Here is a 14,174-nt window from a genome sequence, read left to right as displayed (position 1 = left end):
CTTTTTTCTTTTTGCTTATGTGGTGCTGAGGAATCGAACCCAGGGCCTCATGCATGCAAGGCAAGCGCTCTACCACTGAGCCACCTTCCCAGCCCCTGGAACACAGTTTCTATACCCAGTCTTCTGTGACTTTATCTTCTACCTTGCTCTGTCCCGGGCACTCATTCTCTCAGCTATTTTCCCCTGGGCATTTCCGATCCTAGCCATGGGGTCCCTGAGTTTATCTCTTGTTGGGTATGTGGACTTGTACCCTATCATCACATATGACAGTGTCACTAGACAGAAGGAGCCACGGACCCCACGGATAGTAGAGAACCTGGCATCAGGGATCACTGGGAGAGGTACACCCAGTTTTTTTAAGGGGATGATCAGAAAGTTAAACACAAGGACTTGTGCTTTACTAGCCTGAAGTCCTACATCCTGAGCTATGCAACCTCCCAACCTTTTTTACTTTGGTTTTTGTTTTTGTTGTTGTTGTTGTTGTTTGGTCAATCTTGGGGCTTGAACTCTGGGACTGGGTGCTGTCCCTAAGCTCTTCAGCTCAAGGCAAGTTCTCTACCACTGGAGCCATAGGGCTACTTTCCTGCCTAGGCTGGCTTTGAACTGTGATCCTCAGATCTCAGCCTTCTGAATAGCGAGGATTACAGGCCTGGCTGTTTTGGTTATTTTTGAGATAGGGTCTCCAGTTTATGCCTAGGCCAGCCTGGAACTTGATACTCCAATTTGTTTCCCATATAGCTGGAAACACAGCTTCTTTCTAGTAGAGATGGATTGGTTTGGGCTGGCCTCAAACCATAATCCTCCTAATCTTCACCTCTTGAGTAGCTATGTTATTGGTGTGAGCTGAGCCACTGTGCCCAATAAGGGTACAATCTTAAGAGTCTAAGCTCCTGAAGCACTGGGCAGGATGTCAGGAATTAAATGGGAGACTAGTAAAGAGAGACTATCAATATATACAGCCACAGCCCGTGGTTGGGGAGAGGAGATTAAGAGTGATACTTAATAACAGTACTTGTTGGAGTAGACTGGAGTAATTTTCCAAAATATGCTATTGTTTGTCAGGAGAAGAGGTTCCTGTTATCAGGAGGAAAGGGGGAGTATTTAAGATGCTAGGCCAGCAAAGCAGTAATCTGTAGGACTCTGTTCACATCATAAATGTCATTATTGTTGCCTGGCCAAAGAATGAAAACTTAGGACCTGGTTAAAATCTAAGGCCAACTTGGCATTGTACCTTTAATTACTGAGACATTTTAGGCTAAGGCTAGGCATATGTGAAGAGGGTCTTGAGCTCACTTCCTGATCTTGATGTACTGCCTCTCCTTTGACTGGAAACAAAGAGAGCCCCTAATTGCTTTTTCTGTAGCCCTCAACGAATACAGCATTGTAGGAAAAGTAGGGAAAGTTCAGCAGAGATGCTATCCACTGAGATTTGAAGGTTAATCCTAATTATGCTGATTAGGTCCAGTGCAAGAAATTCTTTGGAGAAATACGGGGAACCTGAGCTGTAGTAAGTGTGGGAAGTTTGATTTCAGTGCACCTGCTCCCCTCTCCTGGCTTTCTCAGTATCTACCACGAGTGTCCGAATGGGATCTCTGCCTTTTGATCAAATCCTATGCCTAGAAAAGAATGTAGGATTAGATTGTTACAGAAACTGTCAAAAATAAGTTCCTCCTGGTAACATAAGATTTTACTTTTAGTGTTGGGACCCTTTTCCTACTAAATTTCATGTCCGAGGAAAAAGACTACGAGGGTATTGTTGAGGTGGAGGCTCTTTTCTGTAACTGGGATGACAGATAATAAGGTGGAAGAAAGGAGAGATGATGATGACGATCAGGAAGCAGGTCTTCCACACTGTGGTTGCTCTCTATATGACACCATAGTCCAGTTTCAGCAGAACTGTTATGAGCAGCACCATATGGAAGCACAGTCATGAGGAAGCAATGTCACAAACGGACAATCCCTTCTCACTACTGGAGCTCTTGTGTGAATTGTTGTTGTTGTTGTTTTGTGCCAGTCCTAGGGATTGAACTCAGGGCCTAGATGCTGTCTCTGAGCTGGTTTTTTTTTGCTCAAGGTTAGCACTCTACCACTTTGAGCCACAGTTCTACTTCCAGCTTTTTAGTGTTAATTGGAGATAAGAGTCTCACAGACTTTACTGCCAGGGCTGGCTTAGAATGACGATCGTCAGATTTCAGCCTCCTGAGTAGCTAGGATTACAGATGTGAGCCACCAGCACCCAGCCTCATGAAAATTTTTGTAGCTTCTTTGAGGGCATAATTTAATGTTAACTGTTGTGTGCATCTGGTGACAGCCATCAAATGCCAAGCTGAACACTTAAGGCAATTCAGAATCAAAGCTAGGCTAAAAGGGCTATGTTGCTGATGGTTACTAAACCAAAAATTGAGATTGAGGAATACTGAGTTCTAATACCCAATCTCCTGGTAAATCACCTCCCAGGAATAGTCACACATTTTGTGTACTTTTCTTTGACACAGAAAGATATTTCAGTGGGGTACCAATAGCTCACACCTGTAATCCTAGCTACTCAGGAGGCTGAGATCTGAGGATCACAGTTCAAAGCCAGCTCCAGCAGGAAAGTCTGAGACTCTTATCTCCAATTAACCACCAGAAACTGGAAGTTGCACTGTGGCTCAGAGTGATATAGCGCTCGCCTTGAGAAAAAAAGCTCAGAGATAACACCCGGGCCCTGAGTTCAAGCCCCATGACAAAAAAAAAAAAAAAGGTATTTCAAAGGTAAACAGTCACAACACACAAACACATCCAAAACACTGAGTGCCACCTGGCTTTTTACCCCCTAGGGGATATAGTATGACTCACCTTCATATTCTTCATTGCCTAGCCTCTGGCCCAGTAGGAAGCACACAGTAATGATCATGAACTTTGATTCTGGAAAATTCTTGATTTTTAGGTACTTAGTGAAGCAAATGAATTGGGAAATCCAGTTGCCAAATTTGAATGCTAGATCCTTAGGGCCCAGTTGTACTTACATTACATTCTTCTTCCTAGACTGAATCAGGAAGAAACTTTTCCAAGGATTGCAACTCTCTTCTGCAGAGCTCCTGTCTTTTACCTTCCACAAATTTCCATAATGTGGATGAAAAATAGGGAAGAAGTGGAGTATGGAGATATTCTTCCCAGTGGGGTTGGAACCTACCAGACACGAGCTGGACCCTCAGGGCAGCAACCTCTACTCCTGTCACATGGAGCACTCTGACCTCCGTGTTGTTCATGACATCCAGGGTAAGAACAGGGATCATGGCTGGCTGAGGAGTGAACCTGAGGAAAGAGCCTGATCAGGAAGCCACGCTGCCTGCAGGGAGAGGAGGAGACATCACAGCATCACCCAACATGCTATAGCATGGGTCTCCTAGATCAGCAATTCTCACATTTGGTCCCACTTCAAAATTTCTGAAATCCCAAAAGGTTTTTGTTTATGTGAATTATACCTATTGCTATTTATTGTGTTGCAGACTAATTTTTCTTAAGTTCAACACAAGCAAACACTAGCACATACTCTATTACCCATCAGTTTGATGAGTGAGAGAAGTGTTAGGTTTCTGGTAATCACAGGAACAAAAGTCCCAGAAAGGAAACCTAGAAGAGAAAAGGGGACTTGTGGATTTTCCTCATTTGCTTGCTGGCTTGCAGAATCGGGAACCAAAACTGTCTTTGGAGCCAGTGTTCTCGCCATTGTTGTGACTGGAGTTGGTATTCTGGCCTGGAGAAGACCCGAGGTGAGAGGCATGTGGAGGAGTTGTAGAGAGTTGCAGATATTCCCTTCTATTCTGTTCTCCTGAGATGTTTGACTTGATATCTGCCACTCTGAGCTCCGTTTAGAAATGGGTTGTCCTTCGTATTGGGATCATAAAAGAACAGGGGACACCTTGCCAGCATGTAGGGAATGCACATTTCCTGGATAATGTTTCCAAGGAGAGGCAAAAAGGATCAGTGACTGTGATTTCTCTTTTTCAGGCCATCCTTGTTATTAATGACTATTGATTTGAGGGAATGTTGTCTTTCATGTCAAGACTAGTCAGTTTCCCATTTTGACAACCATTTTTCTTTCCCAGTCCTCTGATCTTTTTCATCTAAATTCATTCTTTAAAACATGAGGTATTTAAGAATAGTTATCTTTGTAAAAATGGGATTTGCAATAAGTAAAAGGAGAAGGAGAAACAGGAGATAGATAGGCTATTGGTATTGTGAAGGAAAATAAGTTCATTAATTATTTCAGTATGAAATACCTACTGTGTTCAAGATACCATACTGGTTGCTGGGAAATAGCAATGGGAAGAGAGACATGATCCCTGATCTCTGTTGTCATAGATCATGGTACGGTCCTGTGTGTGTGTGTGTGTGTGCTCACACGCACATGCACTGGTACTGGAGCCTGAATGCAAGGTTTCTTTCTCTTGGCTTTTATGCTCAAGGCTGGTGCTCTACCACTTAGGCCACAGCTCCACGTCTGGCATTTTCCTGGCTAATTGGAAATAAGTCTCACAGACTTTCCTGTCCAGACTGAATCTGAACCATGATCCTCATATCTCAGGCTCTTGAGAAGCCACCAGCACCCTGATCACATTATGTCCTATAAGGTCATTTCTTGCCTCTGGTTTTACTAGTTTTTCAAGTTGATCACAACAAAAATTGATGAGACTTGGAGCATAACTTGGAACCCAGGTCAGGTAGGCAGATGTTGGTTGTGCTTCATAGTCATTGAGTTAAACTCAATGTACGTAATGTTATATAAAAAGTATATTAAGTCAGGCTCTGCTGGCTCATGTCTGTAATCCTAGCTACTCAGGAGGCTGAGATCTGAGGATCACAGTTCAAAGCCAGCGCAGGCAGGAAAGTCCATGAGAATTTTATTTCCAATTAACCACCAGAAAACCATGGCTTAACATGGTAGAGTGCTAGTCTTGAGCAAAAGAGCTCAGTAACAGTGCCTGGGTCCCAAATTCAAGCCTCACAACCAAAACCAACACCAACAATAACAAAAGCATATTATTATATTTTAGTAAGCCTGACTCCTTTACTAGAAATTATTTTCTAGACTGTTAGTGGGTCATTAATGTTTCCTTTATAAATAAAAGTACAACACTAATCTCAATCCAATAAATGATAGTTACTGAAAAAGAAAAATAATTATAGCTCTTTCAAGAACTGAGTTCCTGCTTTTTATCTTGGGGAGTTTGTGAATTTGTGCTAAAATTTGTCAAGTACTAGGAGAATCTTGACAAAGCAGGCTAAAATTGTCAGTATCTGCTTTGCAGATTTTGCTGAGCACTGCACATTTTATTTTTGAGCTGTGAGGAAACATACATGCATCTGACTGAAAACTCTTTTTTTTCTTTCAAAGAAAAATGGAATCATCTACCATCCTACACCAGATTGAAGATTGCAGTTCACCCTCTGGTAACCAAGATCTCCTCTGTCCTACATGTTCTCAAGTGTATTGCTTGACGCTCTTGACAACACGTGGGTATTACAGTATTGAACATTTATATCAAAAAGATATGAGACACAAATTTCTCCTTGTTCTCTGGCTGCAAAAGAACTGTCAGCTTTAAGGCTCTTTTTGATAGACTCCTTTATCATGTTTGGTCTTAAGTACGGTTTGTCTCATGACACAACACTTCCTACATCCCATTTCTCAGTGATGATTTATGAGATTAGAAAATCTCAGACTTGGAAGGAACTTTGTCATCTAGGCAGGAAATGTCTTCTTCAATGCTGTGTGTGGGTGTGTGGGTGTGCATGCACACACTGGTTCTATGGCTTGAACCCAGGGCCTTAGTGTTGTCCCTTAGCTTTTTTTGCTCAAATCTGGTACTCTACCACTTGAGCCACACCTCCACTTCTGGTAGTTACTTGGAGTTACATGATCCCTGGTCTTTGAACCATGATCCTCAGATTTCAGTCTCCTAAGCTGCTAGGATTACAGGTGTAAGCCACCAGTGCCCACCTCTACAATGCTTTAGATTTGAGTATTCAAGTTAGACCTTATGTGCAGGGTATCTCAATACCTCCAAAAATAACCTTTCTTGTTCTTCTTCTGTCATGAAAATGTTTACTATTCAAGAGCTTTGAATTATGTTTGGCCTCAAACTACCTTTTTTCCCTTTTTAAAACCATTATTACAAAGGTGATGTACAGAGAGGTTACAGTCACATGTCAAATTATCTTTTTTAAATATTTTGGAAAATATCACTTGATAAATTATTCAATTGTTTTGTTTTAACCTTTAATACACTTCTTTTCTTTGCTTTTTTTTTTTAAATCACACAGCCCAGAATCATAGATGTAACAAGCAAGGAGGGAAAAACAATTTGAGGCACAGTATGGAAGTCAGGTTTTCCTAGGCCAACTTTTCTATCAGAAGCTTCTTGAACTTTGCTGTTGGGAATCTGGCCTCCCTTTTCTCTGTCCTCCTTCTCACAATTTTCACATTCTGATTCTGCCCTTATTTCTGAGGGTTTGTCTCTGGTTTTTTTCTCTTCTTTTTTTCTTCTTTTCTGTGTGTGTGTGTCTGTGTGTGTGTGTGCGCGCGCACACACACATTAGTATTGGAGCTTAAACTCAGTACATAATATTAGCCTGACACTAGTGATTCATGTCTGTGATCCTAGCAACTCAGAAGGCAGAGTTTTGAGGATCCATAGTTCAGAGCCAGCCCAAGCAAGAAAAGTCCATGAGACTCTTATCTCTAATTAACCTTCCTAAAAAAAAAGGAAATGGAAGTGATCTTTGATTCAAATGGTAGAGCATCAGCCTTGAGTGGAAAAACGAAGGAACTGTGCCCAGGCCAAATTCAAGCCCTAGTATTGGCACACACATATACACATCAAAAAGTACATGTTTTTATTACCTAGACTTGGAAATCCATAGATGTATATCACTTTTGTAATATTCTTTTTTGTTTGTTTTTGGGTCCCATCGTGAGGCTTGGACTCTGGGCCTGGGCGCTGTCCCTCAGTTCTTCAGCTCAAGGCTAGCGCTCTACCACTTGAGCCACAGCGCCACTTCCAGCTTTTTTCTTTTTGCTTATGTGGTACTGAGGAATCGAACCCAGGGCCTCAGGCATGCAAGGCAAGCGCTCTACTACTGAGCTACCTTCCCAGCCCCAATCCTGCTCAGTTTTAAGAAGAGGTGCCATAAACCCCAACACTCAGTGGGTAGATTATAAAAATTACATTGTAAGAAGAGCATGTACATGGGAACTAACCAATAGCTCTTCTGCAGCCTGAGTTTTTTGATGAATTCATCTTTGAGTCTTGACCACCAGGAAGGCCAAGTTCTACCCAAGGGGAGATATTGATGCCTTTCAGAGGTTTAGTTCATACAAGCCCTCTAACCCTCAGGTGCCCTGTACATAATATTTCTGGAAAGACTGGGGATGGGTGTTTCCCAGGAAGAAGCCCAAACAATTGTCTCCAATGCTACATCCTGGGACTTTGACTGTGGCCTTCTTGTTCAACAAGTCCCCTTCTTCATTTCTCATGGCTGGCATGGCTGAAGAAGAAACTCCCCCCCACACTAAATATGTGAGTATTGATTTATGAATATGATGATTACATGAGAAATTTACCATGTAAAAAGATAAGAAGCATCTATACATGGCATTAGATGTGTCCTTGTTGTCAATTTTGTTGATTAAAATATGGGATTAAGCCTATTTATTCTGTTTCTGGCCTAGCAGGGTCCTAGCTAACCCACAAAGGCCATTTGTGGGTGCACACTGGCCTAGGCCAGGTCATATGGCTTGGGAAGGCAGAAATAGACTGGATTTTGACCCTGTTTGCCCTCTCCAGGGGAGATCCTTCCAAGCTCAAGTCATATGCAAAAATAGAGATTGACAATGAATGAATTTATATGGAAGAAAACCCAAAAAACCAAGTCAGTTTACCCAAAATGTTAGAACTAGCAGCTCTATGTAATTTATCCAAATAGTCAACATCATCTGAATGACTACATAATCCAATCATGATGTTTATTAATGTCAATCTATTTTTAAAATCTTTATGTAACAGTACACAGTGTTTGCATGATGCCTTGTATGTAGCAGAGACTCAATAAATACTTCTTGAATGAACCAGTACAGTATTTTAATTAGCTAGCCTTTGTGTACCAGTGCGAAAGAACAGTGTCATCTTACAACTGAGTCATTGAGGGGAAATATCCCTAGGGTCCTGTATCATCCTGGGTACCAAGGGTCAATAGTCCAGGCACTGATTTGAATTCTTCTAAAGTCTCAGCAGCATTAACATCCTTTATTTCATAAACTGGATCATGTCATTGCCTTGTCTGTGGGATTAGAGATACCAGAGATTCTAACACCTCCTCACCCCTGCTCCTGCCACCTCCATATGAAAGACACGGACAACTTCAGAGCTTTCTCACAGACGCTACCGGTTTCCAGTAAGAGGTGCTTGAGAAATGAATTCTCAGACATCTTGGGTGCCCAAATACCTGGTATCATTTCTGTATTTCTTATTCTCCAAGCTTAGAGTTGTAATATAATGTGGATTTTCTTTTCTACCAGTATTTGAATCAGATTCTTAAAATACAAATTTCATCCATTCTTGTTAAGCCCTTTAAACTGGGACGTATAGAAAACGATTTCCTCTTAAGAGCATTGATGGTTTTTCTCTGAGCTGGTGGAGGCTGAGATCTGAGGATCTGTTTGAAGCTAGCCTGGATGGGAAAGTCCAGGAGACTGTTATCTCCAATTAACCAGCAAAACAAAAACAAAAACTGGCAGTAGAGCTGTGCCTCAAGTGCTAACAGTGTCACCCTAGAACAAAAGAGCTAAGGGACAGCGGATAGGCCCTGAGTTCAAGCCCCAATACTGGCATAAAAAGAGGGAGAGGGGAAGAAGGAAGAGGAGCAGAGGGAGAAGAAAGATGGGGGGTGGGAGGGGGGAGGGGACCTTGCCTGTGGGAAAAGGAAGTGAAACCAACAGAAAAATGACACACATAACCCCAAGCTGAAGTCGGCTTTGCCTTGTTTCCTTTCTGAGGTTTTAGAGCAGATTCTAAAGTTACCTGAACTAAGTAAATGGTCTATTTTTTTTTCCCCCTGAGCAAATGACAGTAGCCTAAATAGAAAATTCCAGGAACACTCTGCGAAGAAACATGCTTTAATTTTCTGGGAAAATTTGAGAGGCTGGAATAATAAAAATGGAAACATTTGGAGTTGCATCAGCTGCCAACATACTCTCTCACATACTTTACCTAAGCACTCACTCTCCACATTACTCACCAGACAGCTCAGCATACGTGGTCTGTGTATTATACACAACAGGAAGTTGTTGGACTAGACATACCCCAGCCCCAGGCTGAGTACCCTGGCCTCCTTCTACCTTAATCTTAGAAAACGGAATTAGTCATTGATCCCTGAGGATCTCTAGAGAGGAAGGGCAAGCTGCAGTAATTTGATTTTGATTTTGCAAGATCAAATTTCAAAGACTTGTAAACCAGCTCAAGTTCTTTAAACTTGAAATTAGTCCACAAGATGACCTGTTTGCTTTAAGACTCCAATGGAGGAAACTCCTCTGAACAACTAACAACAGTTTAACAAAATGAATAGGAAAGGAAACTGTGTTTTGTCTGGATGGGGAGGTCAAGGGAAGTCAGAATAGATGAATGGAGAGAGGAAGAGTGGGCAAATACAGTCATTATATGCAATGTACATATGTGAAAATGGAGCCACGTGACTTACGGGTATAGATAGGGTTGGGAAAGATGGGGAGGACTGTGGAAGGGATCACATTGATCAAGATGCCTTGTACTCATAAACTGACTTGTTGAAACCCCTTTGTACAATTACTTAAAGATAATATTAAAAAATTAAATTTAAAACAAAAAGAAGTCCTGTTTCTAGGCCCAGTGTTGAAAATTTCAAAGGCTGGGGCCTGTCACAAAGAACTATTAATTTTTTTCTGTGTGGCATCATATGTACTCTATTCTCATTAAAGCCACAAAATGTGTTTGCCCCAATTTATTATTCATAACCTGCCACAGTTACTGATATTCAAATTAACTTCTGTTAGTCTTCACTAATCAGTTATTCTGAGAATAGCTTCCATGAAGCCTGAGACTCTAATATCTGGACTGGGAAGGCACTTGAATTCATTTAATATTGACTAAATAAATTGCTATGATACCTGCTAAGAACCAGACAATATAGACAAGAGACCCAAAGTTGTCTTGAAAACTAGCAAGTGCAAAACTCAACCAAACAGTGATAGCAAATTGAGCTCACATCATAGAAAATAATTTTAGCCATCCACAAGTGCCATATAGCTCTACTCCTAGCTACTCAGAAAACAGATCTGAGAATCAGGGTTTGAAACCAGACCAGCAGAAAAGTCCAAGAGATGATCTCCAATTAACCAGCCCAAAAGATGGACTGAAAGTGTGGTTCAAGTGGTAGAGCACCAACTGTGAGCAAAAGAAGCTGAACTAGAGAGCAAGAGGTCTTCAGTTCAAGCCCTGGTGCCAGAAAAAAAAAAGTAATTTTAGAGAAAGAAAGCAATCTAGAAAGTACTTCTATAAGATAGCCCTGGGTTTTGTGTTCATAAGAGAAATACAACTCTGAAGCCATGCATGGGGACATAAATTTAATCCTATCACTTGGGAGACTGAGGCAGGAGAATCTAAGAGTTTAAGTTCAACTTGGGCTAAATAGTGATACCTTGTTCCCGAAACAAAACCAGCTAAGCACCAGCTGGGCACTGGTGGCTCACATCTGTAATCCTAGCTATTCAGGAGGCTGACATCTGAGGACTGCAGTTCAAAGCCAGCCCAAGCAGGAAAGCCATCAGACTCTTATCTCCAATTAACTATTCAAAAGCCAGTGTGTGGCTCAAATGGTGGCATGCCAGCCTTGAAAGGAAAAAGCCAAAGGACAGTGCCCAGGACCTAAGTTTAAGCCCCAGTAACCAAACCACACACACATACACATATACACATATGCACACACACACACACACGCACACACACACACACACCAACTCCGGCAATGAGCTTTTGTAATAATACTGAGAAACACAGATTGGTAAAATGTAAGTGAAATTAGAGAGCCTGCATGTAAATCTACCGTGAGCTCTTCACACAAGAAGGGCTGTGAACACCCCAAGGCCCCCTCCCTCCCTGCAGCAGCTGGGCTGAGTTTCCCATACCAGAGACAGCTGTGATGGTGGCAGTGAGGAGCTCTGAGACTCGCATGATAGTGAGTTCTAATCCTCTAGTTTCTTTTCTTTTTCTTTTTGGCTTCTCAACAGCACGATCCTGAGAAAGAACTCCCCTGCTAATTCCCAGTAATTTTTGGCTCTGGGCCTGATTCTTAGCTATTTTGTTGCATTCATGTGTCTTCACAGCTTCTCTCTGGCTAGACTGTAAGTACTTTAAGGATATAGTTTGAATGTCAACTCCTTCACTTAGTTTCATGGATTTGGGGTTTTTGGGTTTTTTTTTCATCTTTCAGTTCTCTGAGTCTCAGTGTTACAAAAACAGGGCTACAGACCACTTGCAATGAACTGCCATCATTCTTACTCATGACACCTTGTCAGCAGATACTGTTGTCCTCATATGGTTGGAGTTTAGTTGTGGATCTCCATAAGGCCATGTAGCACTACGATGTGGATGTTGCCCCTTCCTAAAAGGCCTATGTGTTGGGAGTTTGGTACCAGGATGGTGGCGGTGGGAGACATTATGGAACCTGTAAGAACTGGGGCCTCATGGGAAGTTCTTAGGTCAACTAGGAGTGTGGTTTGAGAAGGAATTAAGGTGTTTCTGGTGGGGTCCTGGTAAGGTCAGGGACAGAATTGTTATTAAAAACATAACAAAAAAATTAAACACTTCAAAAGTAACTTGCCTCTGGTATTTCCTTGTAACAGTGAGAAATGGACTAGTGTACATAATTAACAAGTGGCAGGGGCAGGAATCAAGCCCAGCCTTTGCTCTGTGTACAACTATGTTCTCTCCAGTACACCATCTTCCTTTCATACAGTAGGCCCTCAATTGATGTTTGACCAAAAATTTTGAGCTATCATACACTGGAATCTTGAGAGCAACAACAACAGCAACAAAAATCAAACATCTATGCAATGAATCAGAGAATATAAGTCTCTTACACATTGCTGGAAGTCTGAATCTGTTTGCTCAGCCTTTAATGATGTGACTTAAGTGCTAAGTAAATCCTGGAGAGGCAAATGAGGTTGCCTTACAATTCATGGAAATGTCAATGAAGCTTATGGATAAGATATATTGCTTGTCAATTCTTGGAAGATGGGAATAGCTGATCAAAGCTTTTCCCGTTGCCAAAAACAAAAACATTAACATCAAAAACCTCACTCTGCTGGGCACTAGTGGCTCACACCTGTAATCCTAGCTTACTCAGGAGGCTGAGATCTGGAGATTATGGTTCAAAGCCAGTGGCACTGTGGCTCAGAGTGGTAGAGCACTAGCTTGAGCAAAAGAGCTCAAGGACTGCGCTTCGGCCCTCAGTTCAAGCCCCATGACCAACACACACACACACACACACACACACTCATTCTGTGACAAGGGGCATGCAGAATTGTAGAGATGTAAAGCTCATTAGATGTCATGTAAGTCAGTTTCCTCATTTAACAGATGAGATAATTGAACTTAGTAGAAAATAAAATGATTTTCCAAAAGAAACTCTAAATTAATTATAAATTTCATATCTTGACATATATTTAACATTATTGTTATAGAAATGTAAATTAAGACCAAATGAGATATCACTACACATCAGCAAGAACAACTAAAATAAAAAAGTAAGCTAGTGACAATGCCAAATTCTGACAAGATCATGGGAAATTTGAGCTCAGACATGATGGGAAATACATTTCCAGTCACTCTGGAAATGCAGTTAGGTTTCTTTAAAAACTCAGTTGAGGGGTTGGCTAGTTTATGCTCAGTTGGTAGAGTGCTACCCAAAGAGTAAAAAGGCCTACTATAATAATAGTGCTTTATCATCATCATCATCATCATCATCATCACCACCATCATCATTAAAACATATGTAAAACAAGAAAAACTCAGTTTAGGCTAAATACAATTGTTCATACCTGTAATCTCAGTTAACTTGGAAGTCAGAGATCAGGAGAATCAGTGTTCAAGGCTAGCCCAGGCAAAAAGTGAGATCCCCAACTCAACCATTAAGCTAGGAATGATGAATGGTGAGCATCTGTCATCCACACGGTCTAAGCCAACAAAATCAAAAAAGAAAAACCACATTTAAGCAATAGGTAAAGAAAGAAGGGCTGGCTGGAGGCTCAAAAGATAGAGCACCTGCCTAGCAAGTTACAATGCTCTGAGTTCAAATCTCAGTATCACCAAAAGCAAAAAAAAAAAAAGAACCTCCTCAATTTATGAGCTACAGATGAAACTCAGTGGTATAGTACAGTGCATGTCTAATATGTGCCAAGCCCTGGATTTGATCCCAAGCACTACAACAAACAATCCCATAATATACACTTACCCACCACTGTCACCCCTGGACATTACTCTAGAGAAATGAAGACTTTGCCCACATTAGAATGTGTACATGAGCATTTACAGCAGCCTTTAGGTGTAATAAACCAATCTGGAAACAGTGAAAATGTCTCTTAATAAGTGAATGCTTAAACAATGGAAAACCCTGTTATGGAATCTTACTTAGCAATAAGAATAAACCACTGAGAGGTGCAATGATTTGGATGAATCCAAAGGTATTATGCTGAGTGAAAACAAGCCAGTCGTAAAAGGTTAGTATGTAATTCCACTTGCATAATATTCTCAACATGACAAAATTATAGAGATAGAAAAGTGACCAGTGATTGCCAGGATGAGGGATGGTCGAGGGAGGAATAACAGAAGATAGGCCTGTACTGTGTTATCTCTTGATTGTTGTGGTCATCACATAAATCTATGTATGACAATATATGTATTTATATATGCATGACATATATAGTTATATATATCCATTGTTCCATCTATCCAAAATAAATGAGGGTTTTTGTTTTTCTTTTAATCCCACTTGGTTCACGGTCAGAAGATTGGAAATTAAGATACTGCAGGAAATCCATTAACACATAATCTGAAAAGTTTGTACTATTAGAAGTTGGTAATCTTATAGTACAACAC

At 41.1% G+C, this 14,174-nt stretch overlaps 1 protein-coding gene across 1 annotated transcript in view; it reads left to right on the top strand.

The window, feature by feature from the left end:
• LOC105985106 (major histocompatibility complex class I-related gene protein) overlaps positions 1–4,020 on the top strand; it is a 29,645-nt gene extending 25,625 nt beyond the window's left edge. The window contains 7 exon segments of the mRNA XM_013015514.1: positions 166–228; positions 230–325; positions 328–350; positions 3,028–3,180; positions 3,182–3,261; positions 3,670–3,755; positions 3,994–4,020. Of these exon segments, the coding sequence (XP_012870968.1) occupies positions 166–228; positions 230–325; positions 328–350; positions 3,028–3,180; positions 3,182–3,261; positions 3,670–3,755; positions 3,994–4,020 (528 nt within the window).
• The last annotated feature ends 10,154 nt before the right edge of the window (positions 4,021–14,174 follow it).

Source organism: Dipodomys ordii, unplaced genomic scaffold (assembly GCF_000151885.1).
Source record: "Dipodomys ordii isolate 6190 unplaced genomic scaffold, Dord_2.0 Scaffold27, whole genome shotgun sequence".
Lineage (NCBI taxonomy): Eukaryota > Metazoa > Chordata > Mammalia > Rodentia > Heteromyidae > Dipodomys > Dipodomys ordii.
The sequence above is the reverse complement of the archived record's forward strand: the minus strand, read 5'-3'. Positions and strand labels throughout refer to the sequence as shown.